The sequence below is a fragment of the Sorex araneus genome, chromosome 6, assembly GCF_027595985.1.
Source record: "Sorex araneus isolate mSorAra2 chromosome 6, mSorAra2.pri, whole genome shotgun sequence".
Lineage (NCBI taxonomy): Eukaryota > Metazoa > Chordata > Mammalia > Eulipotyphla > Soricidae > Sorex > Sorex araneus.
The window spans coordinates 147,989,594-148,004,497 of NC_073307.1; the positions used below are offsets into that span (position 1 = coordinate 147,989,594).

The following is a 14,904-nucleotide window of genomic DNA, read 5'->3' on the forward strand; positions in this document are numbered from 1 at the left end:
AGAATAATGGGAATATCATTAGCTACTTAGATGGGGGGTGGGGGGGAGGGGGGTGTATTGGGGTTCTTGGTGGTGGAACGGGTGCACTGGTGAAGGGATGGTGGATTAATCAGTATTTGACTGTGACTTAAACCTGAAAGCTTTGTATTTTTTTCTTTTTTTCACGGTGGTTCAATAAAATATTTCTAAAAAAAAAACCAAAAAAACAAAACTCCCATTAATATCCTCCTCCCCCTCCCTCCCCTCCCCAACACCCAGTTGCATCAGGACGGGGGCAGGATGCAAGAATAGAGGAAGGTGAGGGGCTGGAGTGATAGCACAGTGGGTAGGGCGTTTGCCTTGCACGCGGTCGGCCCGGGTTCGATTCCCAGCATCCCATAGGGTCCCCCGAGCACCGCCAGGAGTGATTCCTGAGTGCAGAGCCAGGAGTAACCCCTGAGCACCGCCAGGAGTGATTCCTGAGTGCAGAGCCAGGAGTAACCCCTGAGCATCGCCGGGTGTGACCCAAAAAGCAAAAAAAAAAAAAAAAAAAAAAAAAAGAATAGAGGAAGGTGAAAATATTTGCAGGATTTCCTAGCAAACACCAACTTCGTAAATCCATAGCCTCAAGATAATAAATGTGGCTCTTGTTCTGGCTCTGTCTTTTTCATTCTTCCCACAGCCAAACTCGAAGTGTGACTCACGGGAGGCTCCAGAGGAGACACACAGACCGGGAGAAGGCAAGAGGAGAATTTAGCCTGTCTGAGGCGCCTGCTGGAGGAGGCTAAGAATAGAGGCCACGGAACCCGAGGGCAGAACCTCTCCTTTCCTTTTCCTCCCAGTGTAGGTGGACCGCTGCTTTCCCAGCCATCCTTTGATCCGACGCTTTCTGCTCCTTCCTTCCCTCCCTCCCTTCACCTTCCCACAAACCTCACTCTGGGGTGGGGTTGGTTTGAAAAGGGAGGACCGAGGTGTTTTCTCTCTAGGTTTGAACTGTGACCTATTTTACAGACCTCTCACCAGCTGCTGGGAGTGGAGAGCGGGGTAAAAAAAAAAGAGAAAAACTTCTAGATCTGGACTTTGAAAACTAAGCAATGTTCTAACCTCTTACAGGCTAATGAGCACCCTCCCCCCCTTTCCCGCGCCGCACTGTTCACCTTTGTATCACCTTCCTCTCAAGAAATGAAAATCCTTGGCAGGAATAAAGACACTTGGAAAGGGTGCCATAGAGTAAGGGCTGGGAGCAGGAAGAGGAATCAAAGACGACGAATTTGAGGGGTGGGGGGAGTGTTAACGAGCTCATTTAAATTAATGCGTTATCTTCTGTGCGCTCAGAAGATGCGCATTGAGGATTCCCTGACCTCAAGGAGTCGCCCAGATCTACATGCGTGAAAACGCTGTGTGGCAATTGAAGGTCGTAAATAATAAAGATTAAAAATAGATAATGGGCTATTAAGTGTTTATGGGAATTTCGGAGTGGGGCTATTAATGTTAGAATAACGGCTGAGCAAAGCACGGAGTGGTTATGAAATTCAGAAACCACGGTTGTGGAGGCCTTGCCACTAGTTTTCGCCTCCCGGGGAAATACGGAGACAATAAAAATAAAAGCCGTCTCCGTGTCAAAGTCCTCTGAAATCCACTCCTGCAGGATGCGCAGTCCCAAGGCATTCGGACGGCCGCGCAGCACTTGCTCCCGGAACCCGCGTGGCCAGCCTGGCGCTGCGAGTCGGAAACTGTTTGCGGGACACTCTCCGGTGCTCCCGCCGCGTGGGTGCCATGGCAACGGAGGGAGCCGGGGACCTGGCTTCCGGAAGCAGGAGCGCTCCGGCTGGGAAGCTAGCCTGGTCCAAGGATGCTGAGTCCCGAACGCCTAGCCCTACCGGACTACGAGTATCTGGGTAGGCGCTGCGAATCAGGCGGGGGTCCAGGGAGGACGCGGGGTGTGGATCGGAGGGGATGGCGCCGCTTAGGGGGGCGAGGGCACAGTGAATTCCAGGGCCCTACAGGGCTAGGCCGAGGGAGGAGAAAATCCTTGTCTGTGGACTCGACAATACCTGCAGGTTGCAGGCTGGAGCTCAGGCCAAGTGCAGCCTGTGCGAGGTGGGATTGGATGGGGTCAATGTACTAGTACTTGTGTCACCTTGGAACCCGAAAGGCCAAATCCCTCCTGGGGATCAGTATGATTAACAACAATAACTTTATTATTATTATTATTATTACTTTTAAAAAACGTTATTGCAGCCAGTTATTTTTTATTCCTGTGTGTATTGGGAAATGGGGGTTTGGGCCACACCTGGCGATGCTCAGGGGTTAATCCTGGCTCTGCACGCAGGAAGTACTCCTGGCGGTGCTCGGGGACCAAATGGAATGCTGGAAAAGCACTTGCCCGCAGGCCTATTTCTCCGGCCAGATCACTGGTGTTTTTGAGCTACCGACTATTCACATCAAGCTGTACGCCAACTCTTCACATGCATTCTTTAATCTCCTCAATACTCCTTGAAGCAGATATTTTGGTTCCTTCCATTTCACAGATGGAGGAACTGATGCTTAAGCAGAGACTTGCGTGAATGAGGCGACACTGCTGAAAAGTGGCGGGATCAGAACCGGAGTGAATTTGCTCAGTCCAGAACTTGAGCTCTTTTGACTCCTAAGGCCTGTTCTTAATTGCACATTTTTCAGTGAGACATTTAATGGATTGAAAAGGGGGTGTGTATGCATGTGCATATATGTATATAAACATAGTGTACACAAATATGCACATGAATTTATACACTTTTTTCAATCAACAGTCTGTAGATTACTTTTTTTTTTTGCCATGCAGGACAAATAACCCAGGGCCTCACATATACTAGACATGTGCCCTACCATTGAGCCATCCCCCTGCCCAGATAGCTAATTTAATTTATTTATTGAACATTAGACAGAGCCGCATCTTGAACTCTCGTGAAACCTCAATGAGCTTGGTCACCGTGTGGTTATGGTCGATCGTGCTGAATCCTTTTCGGAACCCGGCTTGCTTGAATGGTTGTCCTTCGTCTAGTGTCCTGCCTATTCTATTCAGGATGACTCGAGTGAATAACTTGTAGACGATGGACAACAAACAGGCAGATCGGGCGATAGTTGCTGATGTCGTGGATGTCTCCCTTCTTGTACAATAGGATGGTCCTGCTGATTTTCCATTGGAATGGAACCTTGCATACGGACGGGTAGCGTGTGAATAGCCGAGTCAGTGTATTGATGAGTACTGGCAGCAATTCTTCAGGTGTTCGGGTCTGACCTTGTCTGGACGTACGCTTCTTTACCAACAGTAACAGTAACAACAGTAAAAACTTATTTATTGGAGGAGGGAACTGCCCGGTTGTGCTAGGGACCACCAGGCTACACTTGGAGTGAATAAGAAGGTTTTTTAGTGATGAAGATTGAAGTGGGGGCCTAGTGTAAGCCAGCCTTGTGTGCCAGGACTTACTTGCTTTATTCTTTCTTTCTTTCTTTCTTTCTTTCTTTCTTTCTTTCTTTCTTTCTTTCTTTCTTTCTTTCTTTCTTTCTTTCTTTCTTTCTTTCTCTCTTTCTCTCTTTCTTTTTTCTTTCTTTCTCTCTTTCTCTCTTGCTTTCTTGCTTTCTTTCTTGTCTGTAGGTCTTTTTCTTTTTCTTTTTTTGCTTTTTGGGCCACACCTGGCAATGCAAAGGGATTACTCCTGACTTTGCACTCAGGAATTACTCCTGGCAGTGCTCGGGATGCCATATGGGATACTGGAAATTGAACCCGGGGTTGGCCGCGTGCAAGACAAATGCCCTACCCGCTGTACTATGGCTCCAGCCCCAGGACTTTATTTCTTAAAAAAGTTTTAATATTACAGAAAATTGAGCAGATATTATGTTACCCATAATAAGAGGCTTTCTAGATTCCTGCTCCCTCCCCTCCTCAGAATTACATTATTGGCATCTGGCATTCGTCTAGTACCTTTATTTCATTCGATGAGCTAATGTTGATATATCATTATTAACTAAACTCTATAGTTTATGATTTATCATTCTAAAAAATCCTCTTCACCCTTCCGCCTGCCTCCTAAACCTTCACAGGTGAAAGCATCATTTACCATCTCTGGTTTTACTTGCCCAGAATGTCAGAGAGTTGGAGGCATACAGCTTGCAGTTTTTTGGTCTAACTTCTTTCCCTATTTGTATTTGAAGCTCCTCTAGGTCATTTCCTGACCTGATAGCTTATTTCTTTTTATCACTGAGTAATATCCAGTTATGTGGATATACATTTAAAAATAAAAAATATTGTTTTAGTTAAATTTTTTTTTTAGTTTGAAATGAATTGATGGGACTGGACAGATAGCAAAGGGGTTAGGGCTCTTGCTGTGCATATAGCTGAACCTGGTTTGAACCCTGGAACCACATATTCCCTGAATACTACTAGAAAAACACCAGGTTTGACCCCAACCCCCGACAACCCTCAATTGTTTGAATTGGTAATATGGATAATTGCTTTAACATATGAAGAAGTTTATAGTGAAAAGTTTCTCCCATCCCTTTTTCTCCATCAGCCCGGTATCCTTGGTCCTCTACCAGTTATCATAATGACTGTTTTCCTGTGTCCTATGTAACCTTCCAGAGTTTACCTAATTTGTAGGTAAGGGAGAGTACAGTGTGCTTCCCCCTCACACCCCTACCCTCATCTTGGAGTAATTTATTTTTTGTAGTAATTTTGGCACACCCAGTGACATTCAGGGGTTATTCTGGATTCTGCACTCAGGAATTACTCCTGGAAATACGCAGGGGACCATATAGTGTGCCAGGGATTAAACCTGTGTCTGCTGCATGCAAGGCAAGCACCTTACCTGCAGTATTATCAGGCCCTTGGAGTAATTTCTTTATTGGTAGAGAGCTTTTATGTTCTTTTTAAAAATAAAGCTACACAGTACTTAAGTAGGTAACTAACCGTATTGGTAGATAATAGCTATTTGATAATAGTAAAAATACTGCACTAGATAATTGACAATTTTGTTCCTTTACTAGGATATTTTTTTGGTTTGTTTTTTTTGTTTTTGTTTTTGGAACTAGTTCCTTTACTGATTTGTATCCAGTGAATAACAATATTATTTTAAAAACTAGACTTTTGCTAAGAATTGTTATTTACCCAGTTTTCAATCTCCGAAATATTTGAAAAGCTCAGTTCTTGGCTAGTTCCTTGAGTCTATGTTGTTTGAATGATATATCTCAAAGACTTGGCATATCTGGTATTCTGGTGCTTTGGTAAGCAGAAGTTTGTAGTTTCTCCACATCTGGCTTTTTCAGAAAGACTTAATTCATTTGCGATATTTATAATAAATCTACAAAAGGAATCAAAGTCACAGGTTGTTGATAAAGCTTCAGTGTTTCATGCTTTGCATGGGTGAGGTTCTGGATTTGATCCCTAGGACATGCCCACTGAAACAAAAAATAAATTTCCGTTATTTATGTAGTCTGATAACTTGCCTATGCTTGAACCATGGACAAATTCTTCTTCAGACTCTCCTGTATACAGATGATTCTCAAATTCTCATGGGACTCTATCTTCATAGTCCTTGTTAAATGATCAAAAAATACAGTGAATATACCTCATCCACTGAACATCATAGCTTAGCCTTACGACCTTAAATATGCTCAGAATACTTGACATTAGCCTGCAGTTGAACCATTATCTTTCCTTTCATCTCAAGAGTAGCTAATTTTCTTTTTTCACCAGAAGCAGGAAACACAGATGGACATTTTGTAAACAGGATAGGATCTGAAGAAACAAAATACAACAGTTAAGAAACATTGGTGATAACCTTTTTTGAAAACAAAGAGGGAACTCCTTAGTCATTATAAAGTTGAAATCTTTTGCCAAGAAAGCATTACTGGTTAGGATAGAGAAGAGACCACTATGACAATGACAGTAGGAAATGATCACTCTGGACAAGATTGAGTGCGGAAAGTTGGTAAAGAGATATACATGATAACCTTTCAGAATCTGTATTGTAAACCATAATGCCAGAGAGAGAGAGAGAGAGAGAGAGAGACAGACAGACAGACAGACAGACAGACAGACAGTCAGTCAGTCAGAGACAGAGACAGAGAGACAGACAGAGAAAGACAGAGAGAGAGGAGAGAGGCAGATGGGGCAGTGGGTGGAGAAGAGAGGGAAATTGGGTCATTGGTGGTGGAAAATGTACACTGGGTGTTTGAAAGTTGTATGAATGAAATCTAATCATGAATAACTTTGTAGCTGTGTATCTCACTGGTAATTCAATTTTTAAAATTTTTTTTAAAGAACCCGAATGCCCTAGAACGGATGACTGGTTGAGGAAACTTTGGTACATCTATACAATGGAATACTATGCAGCTGTTAGAAAAAAGGAGGTCATGAATTTTGTATTTAAGTGGATTGGCATGAAAAGATTCATGCTAAGTGAAATGAGTCAGAAAGAGAGAGACAGACATAGAAAGATTGCACTCATCTATGGCATATAGAATAACAGAGTGGGAGACTAACACCCAAGAATCGTAGAAATAAGTACCAGGAGGTTGACTCCATGGCTTGGAGACTGACCTCACATTCTGGGGAAAGGTCAACTCAGAGTAGCGATCACCAACTATAATGTAGTCGAAGGCCATGTGGGGGAAGGGAGTTGCGGGCTGAATGAGGGCTAGAGACTGAGCACAGTGGCCACTCAACACCTTTATTGCAAACCTCAACAACTAATTAGAGAGAGAGAACAGAAGGGGATGCCCTGCCACAGTGGCAGGGTGGGGTGGGGGGAGATGGGATTGGGGAAGGTGGGAGGGATGCTGGGTTTACTGGTGGTGGAGAATGGGCACTGGTGAAGGGATGGGTACCCGAACTTTGTATGAGGGAAGCATAAGCACAAAAGTGCATAAATCTGTAACTGTACCCTCACGGTGATTCACTAATTAAAAATAAATAAATTCAAAAAAAATTATAATTAATATATTCTTAATTTGGTTGGCTTTGATTTAATTACCTTCCGTGTTGCTATGACAAGGATGTATTAAAATAATAAGGAAAATAAAGAAAAAATAGATATTCTTGATTTTTTCCTGATCTCAGAAGAAGTACTCTATTTTCTTTGCCTTTGGTATTCTTTTGCTATGATTGTGTTGTATATAGATGTTAATATTTTTTTTTTTTTTTTTTTGCTTTTTGGGTCACACCTGGCGATGCACAGGGGTTACTCCTGGCTCTGCACTCAGGAATTACCCCTGGCCGTGCTCAGGGGACCATATGGGATGCTGGGATTTGAACCCAGGTCGGCCGCGTGCAAGGCAAACGCCCTACCCGCTGTGCTATCTCTCCAGCCCCTAGATGTTAATATTTTGAGATATTTCCATATATTCTATTTTGAGGTTTTTGTAATGAATAGATGTTGAATCTTGTCAAAATCTTCCTCTGCATGGATTGATATAATCATAAAATATTTTTTCTGTTGATTTGATTTATTCTGTTTATTTATTTGCATATATTAAACCATTTCTCAACCAGGAATGACTTCCAATTGATCATTATATATGTTCCTTTTGATTTACTATTGAATTCAGTTTAATAAAACTTTTTTGAGATCAAAAAAAAATTTTTTTTAAAGAAAAGCAGTGCTAGAAGGTTTCCATAGCACCCCTCTCCACACATGCATAGACACACACACAGACACCACATACACACAAAGGAGGAGTAGGAAGAAGGAGGAGAAGGTGAAGGCCGACAGCCCAAAGAGCCTTGGAAGAACACCCTCTGGAGAAACAATCGTGGGCAACTGACCATCATCAAGTTTCCTCTGAGCACTGAGCCAGCCTGGAAGAAGATGAAGGTCAGGAACACACTTGTGTGAACTCAGCCCTCATCTTAGACTATGCACAGCAATCTATTCAAAATGGATTAGAGACTTCAGTATCAGACTTGAATCCATCAGTTATGTTGAGGAAAACAGGCAGAACCCCTCATGGAATTGAGTCTAGAGGCATTTTCAATGACTCTGGCCAATCAAACAGAAGCAAAGATGGAAATGGAACCACAGCAAATTAAAAGCTCTGCTCATCAAAGGAAATAATGACTTGAATGAAATGATGACTGGGATAAAAAGATTGGGAGAAAGGCCACCTGACAATATTCAAGATATAGAACAAGAAACCAAAAATCCCATCAAAAATCTGGGGAGAGATGGGGCTGGAGTCATAGTACAGCAGGTAGGGTGTTTGCCTTGCACGCGGCCGACCTGTTAAACTCCTCTCCCCATTAGAAAATAAAAATTATTATTTTGCTTTTTGAGTCACACCTAGTTACGCACAGGGGTTACTCCTGACTCTGCACGTGGAATTACTCCTGGTGGTGCTCAGGGGACCTTATGGGATGCTGGGAATCGAACCCAGGTCAGCTGTGTGCAAAGCAAACGTCCTACCGGCTTTGCTATTGCTCCAGTCCCTTTTCTTTTTGTAGCACTAGGGATTAAATGTAAGTCAGCTGTGAGCAGGATAAGCACCTTACCTACAGTCCTGTTCTCACAGGTGTGAGGTGATAGCTTAGTGCTGTTTTAATTTGCATATCGAAAAGAAAAAAAAAACAGGGCCAGAGCAATAGTACAGTAGGTAAGGATCTTGCCTTGCTGACCTGAGTTAGATCTCTGACTCCCATATGGTCCCTCGAACCCGTCAAGAGTAATTCCTGAGTAATTCCTGAGTGCGAAGTCAGGAGTGACCGCTGAGCATCAGCCAATATAGCCCCAAAGCAAACAAACAAAACCCCCCAAAACAAACCCAGTGTAGGTGTGGATATGAGGAAAAGGGAATCCTTGTCCACTGCTGGCAGGAATGTCAACTGGTTGAGTCCCTTTAGCAAACAATATGGGCACCTCTCAAAAAACTAAGAATTGGGGGGCTGGAGCGATAGTACAGTGGGTAGGGCATTTGCCTTGCATGTGGTTGACCTGGGTTCAATCCCTGGCATCCCATATGGTCCCCTGAGCACTGCCAGGAGTAACCCCTGTGCTTTGCCCCTCCCTCCCCCCCAAAAAATAGCCAAAAAAAAAAAAAAGTAAGAATTGAACTTCCACTTCACGGCATCTACCCCAAGTCCCACAAACACTGTTTCAAAAAGACATTTGTGCTCCTATGTACACTGTAGCACTATTCACAATGGACAAGATCTGGAAACAACCCCAGTATCTAAGATAAGAAATTGATAAGAGTTGATAAGACATGGTATACGTGCAACGGAATACCTCTCAAATAAGAAAAGATGAAACTGTGGGGCCAGAGAAATGGTACAGTGGTAGGGTGTTTGCCTTGCACATGCTCAACCCAGGTTCGATCTCCAGCATCACATACAGTCCCCTGAACTCCATCAGTGATCCCTGAGCTCAGAGCAGGAGTAAGCCCTGAGCACCACTGGATATACCCAAGTAGAGCAGTGGTTTCAGCTGCTGGGTTTTTCGTGGGTGCTTACTACTCAGCACTTGAAGGGTAAGGCAGTGGATTTGAACCGTTTCACACGTGCATATAGGCCCAGGCCTCTGACATTAGACCAGAGATTGGAAGCCACACCGTGGAATATTAGTCATTTGCCCTAGTGTTCACTAGGCAGATCAGGAACTGCAGCCACCACCCAGCATCACCCAGGGTTATTGTGCTGCCTGGGAAATGAACACAATTCAAAGCACATCACCCACTAAGTGCACATTGCTTTCACTTCATCCCCAAGTCAGAAAATCCTCCACTGAACCATCGCAAATTGGGAGCTGTCTTGATTTAAGTTCTCACCTCCCTGTCGTCTTTGCCTTCCTAGCATTCATGCTGCCTTTGTCAGGGCCGTGCTACTCCCTGGCTGCTTTGTGGTTTATCTAACCCTACACTTTTGCTGAAATGCAATTGTCTTTAGCTGAGGCCTGCCCCTTTATACTCCATTAGAGGCTAAGGTTGTGACTCAGTGGTGGAGGGCCTGCCTTTCTTGTATGAGGCCCTCAGCTCAATCCCTGGCATCACAGAAAGAAAATGATTTTCAAACTTTAGAGTCTTTCAGAGGTAAATGCTGTTTCAATCATTCACCTTTAATTTATCATTTTTATTTAATTAAAATTTTTTGGAGGGGAGACATTGGGAGTGCAGTGCTGGGGATCAAACTAAGATGAGATGCATGCAAGGCAAGCATCTTAACTCCTGTACCGTCTCTCTGGACCTCACTCTCAATTTAATGAGTATTTGATTTTGTTTTCTTTTTTTTTTTTTTTTTTGCTTTTTGGGTCACACCAGCGATGCTCAGAGGTTACTCCTGGCTTTGCACTCAGGAATTACTCCTGGCAGTGCTTGGGGGACCATATGGGATGCTAGGGATCAAACCCGGGTCGGCCGCGTGCAAGGCAAACGCCCTACCCGCTGTGCTATCGCTCCGGCCCCTAATGAGTATTTGAAACCACTCTCTCTGGCTTAACGAAACTTAAAAATTTAAATACCTACAGACTGTCTTTTATTATTATTGTTATTAATTTACAAATTGCAGAGTCACTGACATGTGTTGGTCTAGAGGATAAATACATATAGAGAAAAGATAACTTGCAGAGACCAAAGTGCTTTATGAATTCAGTGACTCGGAAAAGCTAAGGCTAAGTGTATATGAAGCTCCTTTTAGTCTTCTCTTATAACTCTAGGGATACCTGTTCAGTGACTATTGATTTTCCTTTCTACCTACTAGTCGGGCCTTTTACTTCCCCTTTTGGCTATTGATGAAGAAAGCAATCTTTTATTATGTTGGGCAAACTGATCCTTTCTTTGCTGACTACGTGGATTAGGAACCTGTAATCATGCCTCTTATGGCTTAAGATCTGAAGATCATCATTACAAAATCAGTTCAATGATGTTTAATGCCCGCAGTCATCAGAATGCAGCGACAGAAACTGTTAATGCTTGGACCTGAATAGAGCCTGGGAAGCAGATGAAATGAGCGTAGAACCCTTTGTATAAGACCCATGAAAGAGTTCCAGCTTATGGAAGCTACTTAGTGGAAGCTTCTGCCAGAGGCTGAGGTGTGTCTGTGTATCTGCTTGGGCATGGAGAGCTCCCTAGAGCTGAAGGGCAGCCTGTTCTGTTACCAGGTTTATAAAACACACCTCCTAGGTGCTGGCCTGAGTATTGACATAAGGGTGTGAGGTGTATTTTGTGCCCCACCTAATTTGGTGACGTGCATAACTACTTTGACTTATATTTCTAGTTGCCACTTCGGTTTCCATGGGAACTTCTACTTCACTAGTTTAATGGGTTGGGATATTAGTCAACTCAGGGAAATCAGAGCTGGTTCTTCTCTCTTAGAGGCTGTTTTAGAGGATTCAGAATAAAGCAGACAGTTCCCCCCGCCTCCCCCACCCCCAGATATGTAGTTTTTGAGTGCGCCGTGTATGCTCAGTCCTATGCCTTACTTAACCTTCATCCTCACTGTACCAAGGAGGTATTAGTAGTTCCATTGAATGGCTACTTCTCTCATTTCTTTATTTTATAAGAAAACTGCGATCTAGAAAAGCTAATTGCGGGCCTGAGGATGTATAAGGGGTAAGACGCTTGCCTTGCATGCAGCCAACCCCAGTTCTATTCCTGGTACTTCCTCGTTCCCTGAGCCCTACTAGGAGTGATCCCTGATTCCAGAGCTAAGAGTAGACATTGAGCAGCATCAGGGGTGGCCCAAGTACCCCATTGCCACTCCCTACACCCCCAAAAGGGAAGAAAGGTGAATTGATTTGTACAAAATCACATAGTTAGCAGACAGAGATTCTAGAACCTCTTATTCCCCGCCTTTCACCGACTAAGACAACTGTTGCCTGCAAAAGGGCAGTGATCCATGCTTTCCTGTTCAGGGTGGTGCTTTTAAACAGTTCACTGAGTGGGTTTCCTGAGAACAGAAATTGTATCTTACCCAGTGCTATATGCCTATCTTTCATAATGTAGGCTCTTACTATATGTAACTATATAAAATTGGATTTGAATAATGTGACTCTGGGGTTCTCCAAATGTGAGCAGCTAACCACAAAGATAATAACCCTTATTAAGGGCAAGGGATGTTGCTCCTGGTAGAACACTGCACTTGTGAGTGCAGCAGCAGCGGCAAGAGCAAAGGCTTTTTGTTGTTTGTTTTGTGGTCATACCTGTTTAGAACTCCTGGTTCTGTGTTCAGGGATCTCTCCAGGTCACCTGTAGGTAAGGCAAGTGCTTTACCTGCTGTACTCTCTCTCTCCAACAACAGACTTTTAAAGCCTTTAATGTGTACCAGGTAATACTCTAAGACTTTTATATGTATTGATGTATATAAAGAAGGTTCCTATTGCTTCACAGATGAGGAAACTGCATCATAAAGATATTAAATTACCAATTAGTAAGTTGTGGAACCATAATTTGAACCCAGCAGTCTGTCTCCACAGTCCACATTATTAGATTTCAAGATGGAAGTACCTGAAGCAACTCTGAAGAATGAGGGGCCAACAATTGCATAGACCTATAATTTAGGTTCTGGAAGAAATTTAGGTGACTTGGGGGCTTACATGAACATTTCTGCCAGGAGAGGGCATCCTAGGAATCAGGATTGAGCCAGGGCCTAGTAAAATTCTAGCTCCCTCTTGCCACTGGACTCATCTCTCAGAGGCAGGCAAGAAGGGAGGTAACTTCTAAAAATAACCCATTGAGTTTTATTGACATCACTCTGTTTCCTGTGGATAGCTGTGTGACCTTAGAGAAGTGACTGAACCTCTCTGTGTCTTCGTTTCCTTACCAGGAAAGGATGAATAAGAGTAGCAGTTATCTCATCTATGTAGACATTCAGAACAGGGCGATACCTGGCTGCTACATTGTGAAAAGAGGGCAAACAAAGAGGAATGACGCATCTTTCCTTTTTTACATCAGATTTTAAATATTTATTTAATATTTCAAATTTAAAATATTACATTTTTAATATTTTATTAAATATTAGCCACTACTATGCATATATGTATCTCTCTCTCTCTCTCTCTCTCTCTCTCTCTCTCTCTCTCTCTCTCTCTCTCTGTTTGCCTCTCAGATCCCTTACTGTGGTCAGAGAGTAATTCACTCCAATTCACTCCCAACCCAATTCTGAACACTGGATCTCATGTTCCCTGATTCTCTCCAGTTTCTTTCCAAGGTCAGCCCTGCAGTTGTCAGCCGTCTGGGGCTCCTCCCTGCCCTCCCCTTTTTCCCTCTTGGGCGGTTCCCCAGTATTTCTTTTACACATCTGGTCCTGCCTTGGTATTGCTTCTCAGAGTACCTGGACATCACCCAGAGAGTCCCTGATGGCCTTAAGGTCAATATAATTTCTGTATGCCTTGGCAAGGGTTCTGACACAGGACTCTTCCTATGGGAAGATTCTTAGTATTTCTAATCTTTGTGTTTGCTGATATCACAGTATGGATATTGACTTATCTTACTGCCAGACACTTGTTTTGCTTTTGCTTTTGGATGCACCCTGATGAGCAAATCATCAGTGAACCCAATTTCAAACCCAATTCTGTGGTAGTCATTAAAATAAGTTATTAATGACATTAAAAGAAGTTATTAATGACTTATTAAAATAAGTTATTTTAAGTTATTAAAGTAAGCAGAAATACTTGGGATTTCTGGGGAGGGTGTACACCTAGCTCAGTGCTAGAGGTCTATCCTGGTGGTGCTCAGGGGACCCTGTGGTGCTGGGGATTGGATCCATGCCTCCTGCATGCAAAGCACAAACTTAGCCCATAGATCTGTTTCTCTGCCCTTTGCTTAGGACTTTAACGTACTTGGGTTGTTTGAGAAATAAATGTTATAGTTGCTATAGAGATACTAGGCAGGCTAAGTGACTGTTGGTAAGTGTACACGGAGTTCCTTCTGGTCTTCTCTTATAACTATAGGAATACCTGTTCAGTGACTATTTATTGATTTTCCTTTCTACCTGCTAGTCAGGCCTTTTATTTCCCTTTTGGCTATGATGAAGAAAGCAATCTTTTATTATGTTGGGCAAACTGATAGTACATAAAATAGTACATAAGGTTGATGATACATAAAATTACTCACGTCATCATCTTTCCTTCTTCTACCGTCTCTTTTTTTTCCCTCTCCCTCTTTCTAATTTTTCCTTTTTTTTTTTTTTTTGTTTTTGGGTCACCCCTGGCGATGCACAGGGCTTACTCTTGGCTCTGCACTCAGGAATTACTCCTGGCGGTGCTCAGGGGAGCATATGGGATGCTGGGATTTGAACCCGGGTCGGCCGCATGCAAGGCAAACGCCCTACCCGCTATGCTATCACTCCAGCCCCTAATTTTTCCTTTATATTTCCTTTAGACCCTCTCTTATGTGAAACAACTTTCGTGAAGCTTGGGCAGAGGTTGAACCTGTGTGTCAGTGACCGAGGCTGAGATGTGGCAAGTGCAGCTGTGCAGGGGGTGAGCCTCTGCATTCTTCACAGCCCTCCCAGCCGGGTCAGCAGCAGTTCCTGTGGTGGCCCAGTTCTGGGGTGTGCCTTTGGGAGTCTTGGGGAACTCAGTCTAGATTGTTTCTTCTGCCTTTCCAAGGATTCTGTAAGATTTATAATAAATGTAATACGTATCTAGGAGATTGCGAATAAATGTAATACATTAAATAAAAAGAGCACGTGAATTCTCCTGTTTCTCCATGGTAAGTATATTCCAGGAATTTCAATGTTATTTAGGATTTTTAAATAGCTCTATAGTTGTTTTTGTTTATCTTTTGTTTTTTCGGACTGTTTCTGGGCCACACTCGGTGTTGCTCAGGTCTACGTCTGGCCTGTGCTCAGGGGTCACTCCAGGTGGTGCTGGAAGATCAGTATGTGGTGCTGGGGATTGAACCAGGGTTGGCTGCATACAAGGAAAGTGCCTTAATCCTGAAGGGTCTCTCCAGACTGTT

General features: G+C 43.3%; 1 protein-coding gene across 2 annotated transcripts in view; it reads left to right on the forward strand.

Annotated features, from left to right (window-relative positions):
• Nucleotides 1-1,717: 1,717 nt before the first annotated feature.
• Nucleotides 1,718-14,904, forward strand: part of CSTPP1 (centriolar satellite-associated tubulin polyglutamylase complex regulator 1) — a 219,750-nt gene continuing 206,563 nt past the window's right edge. Inside the window, exon 1 of one of the 2 annotated variants that reach the window (XM_055141028.1) lies at nucleotides 1,718-1,877. In XM_055141028.1, the coding sequence (XP_054997003.1) occupies nucleotides 1,832-1,877 (46 nt within the window). In that variant the 5' untranslated portion in view covers nucleotides 1,718-1,831. The remainder of the gene's footprint in view (nucleotides 1,878-14,904) is intronic. The other variant, XM_055141029.1, reaches the window with a different exon arrangement.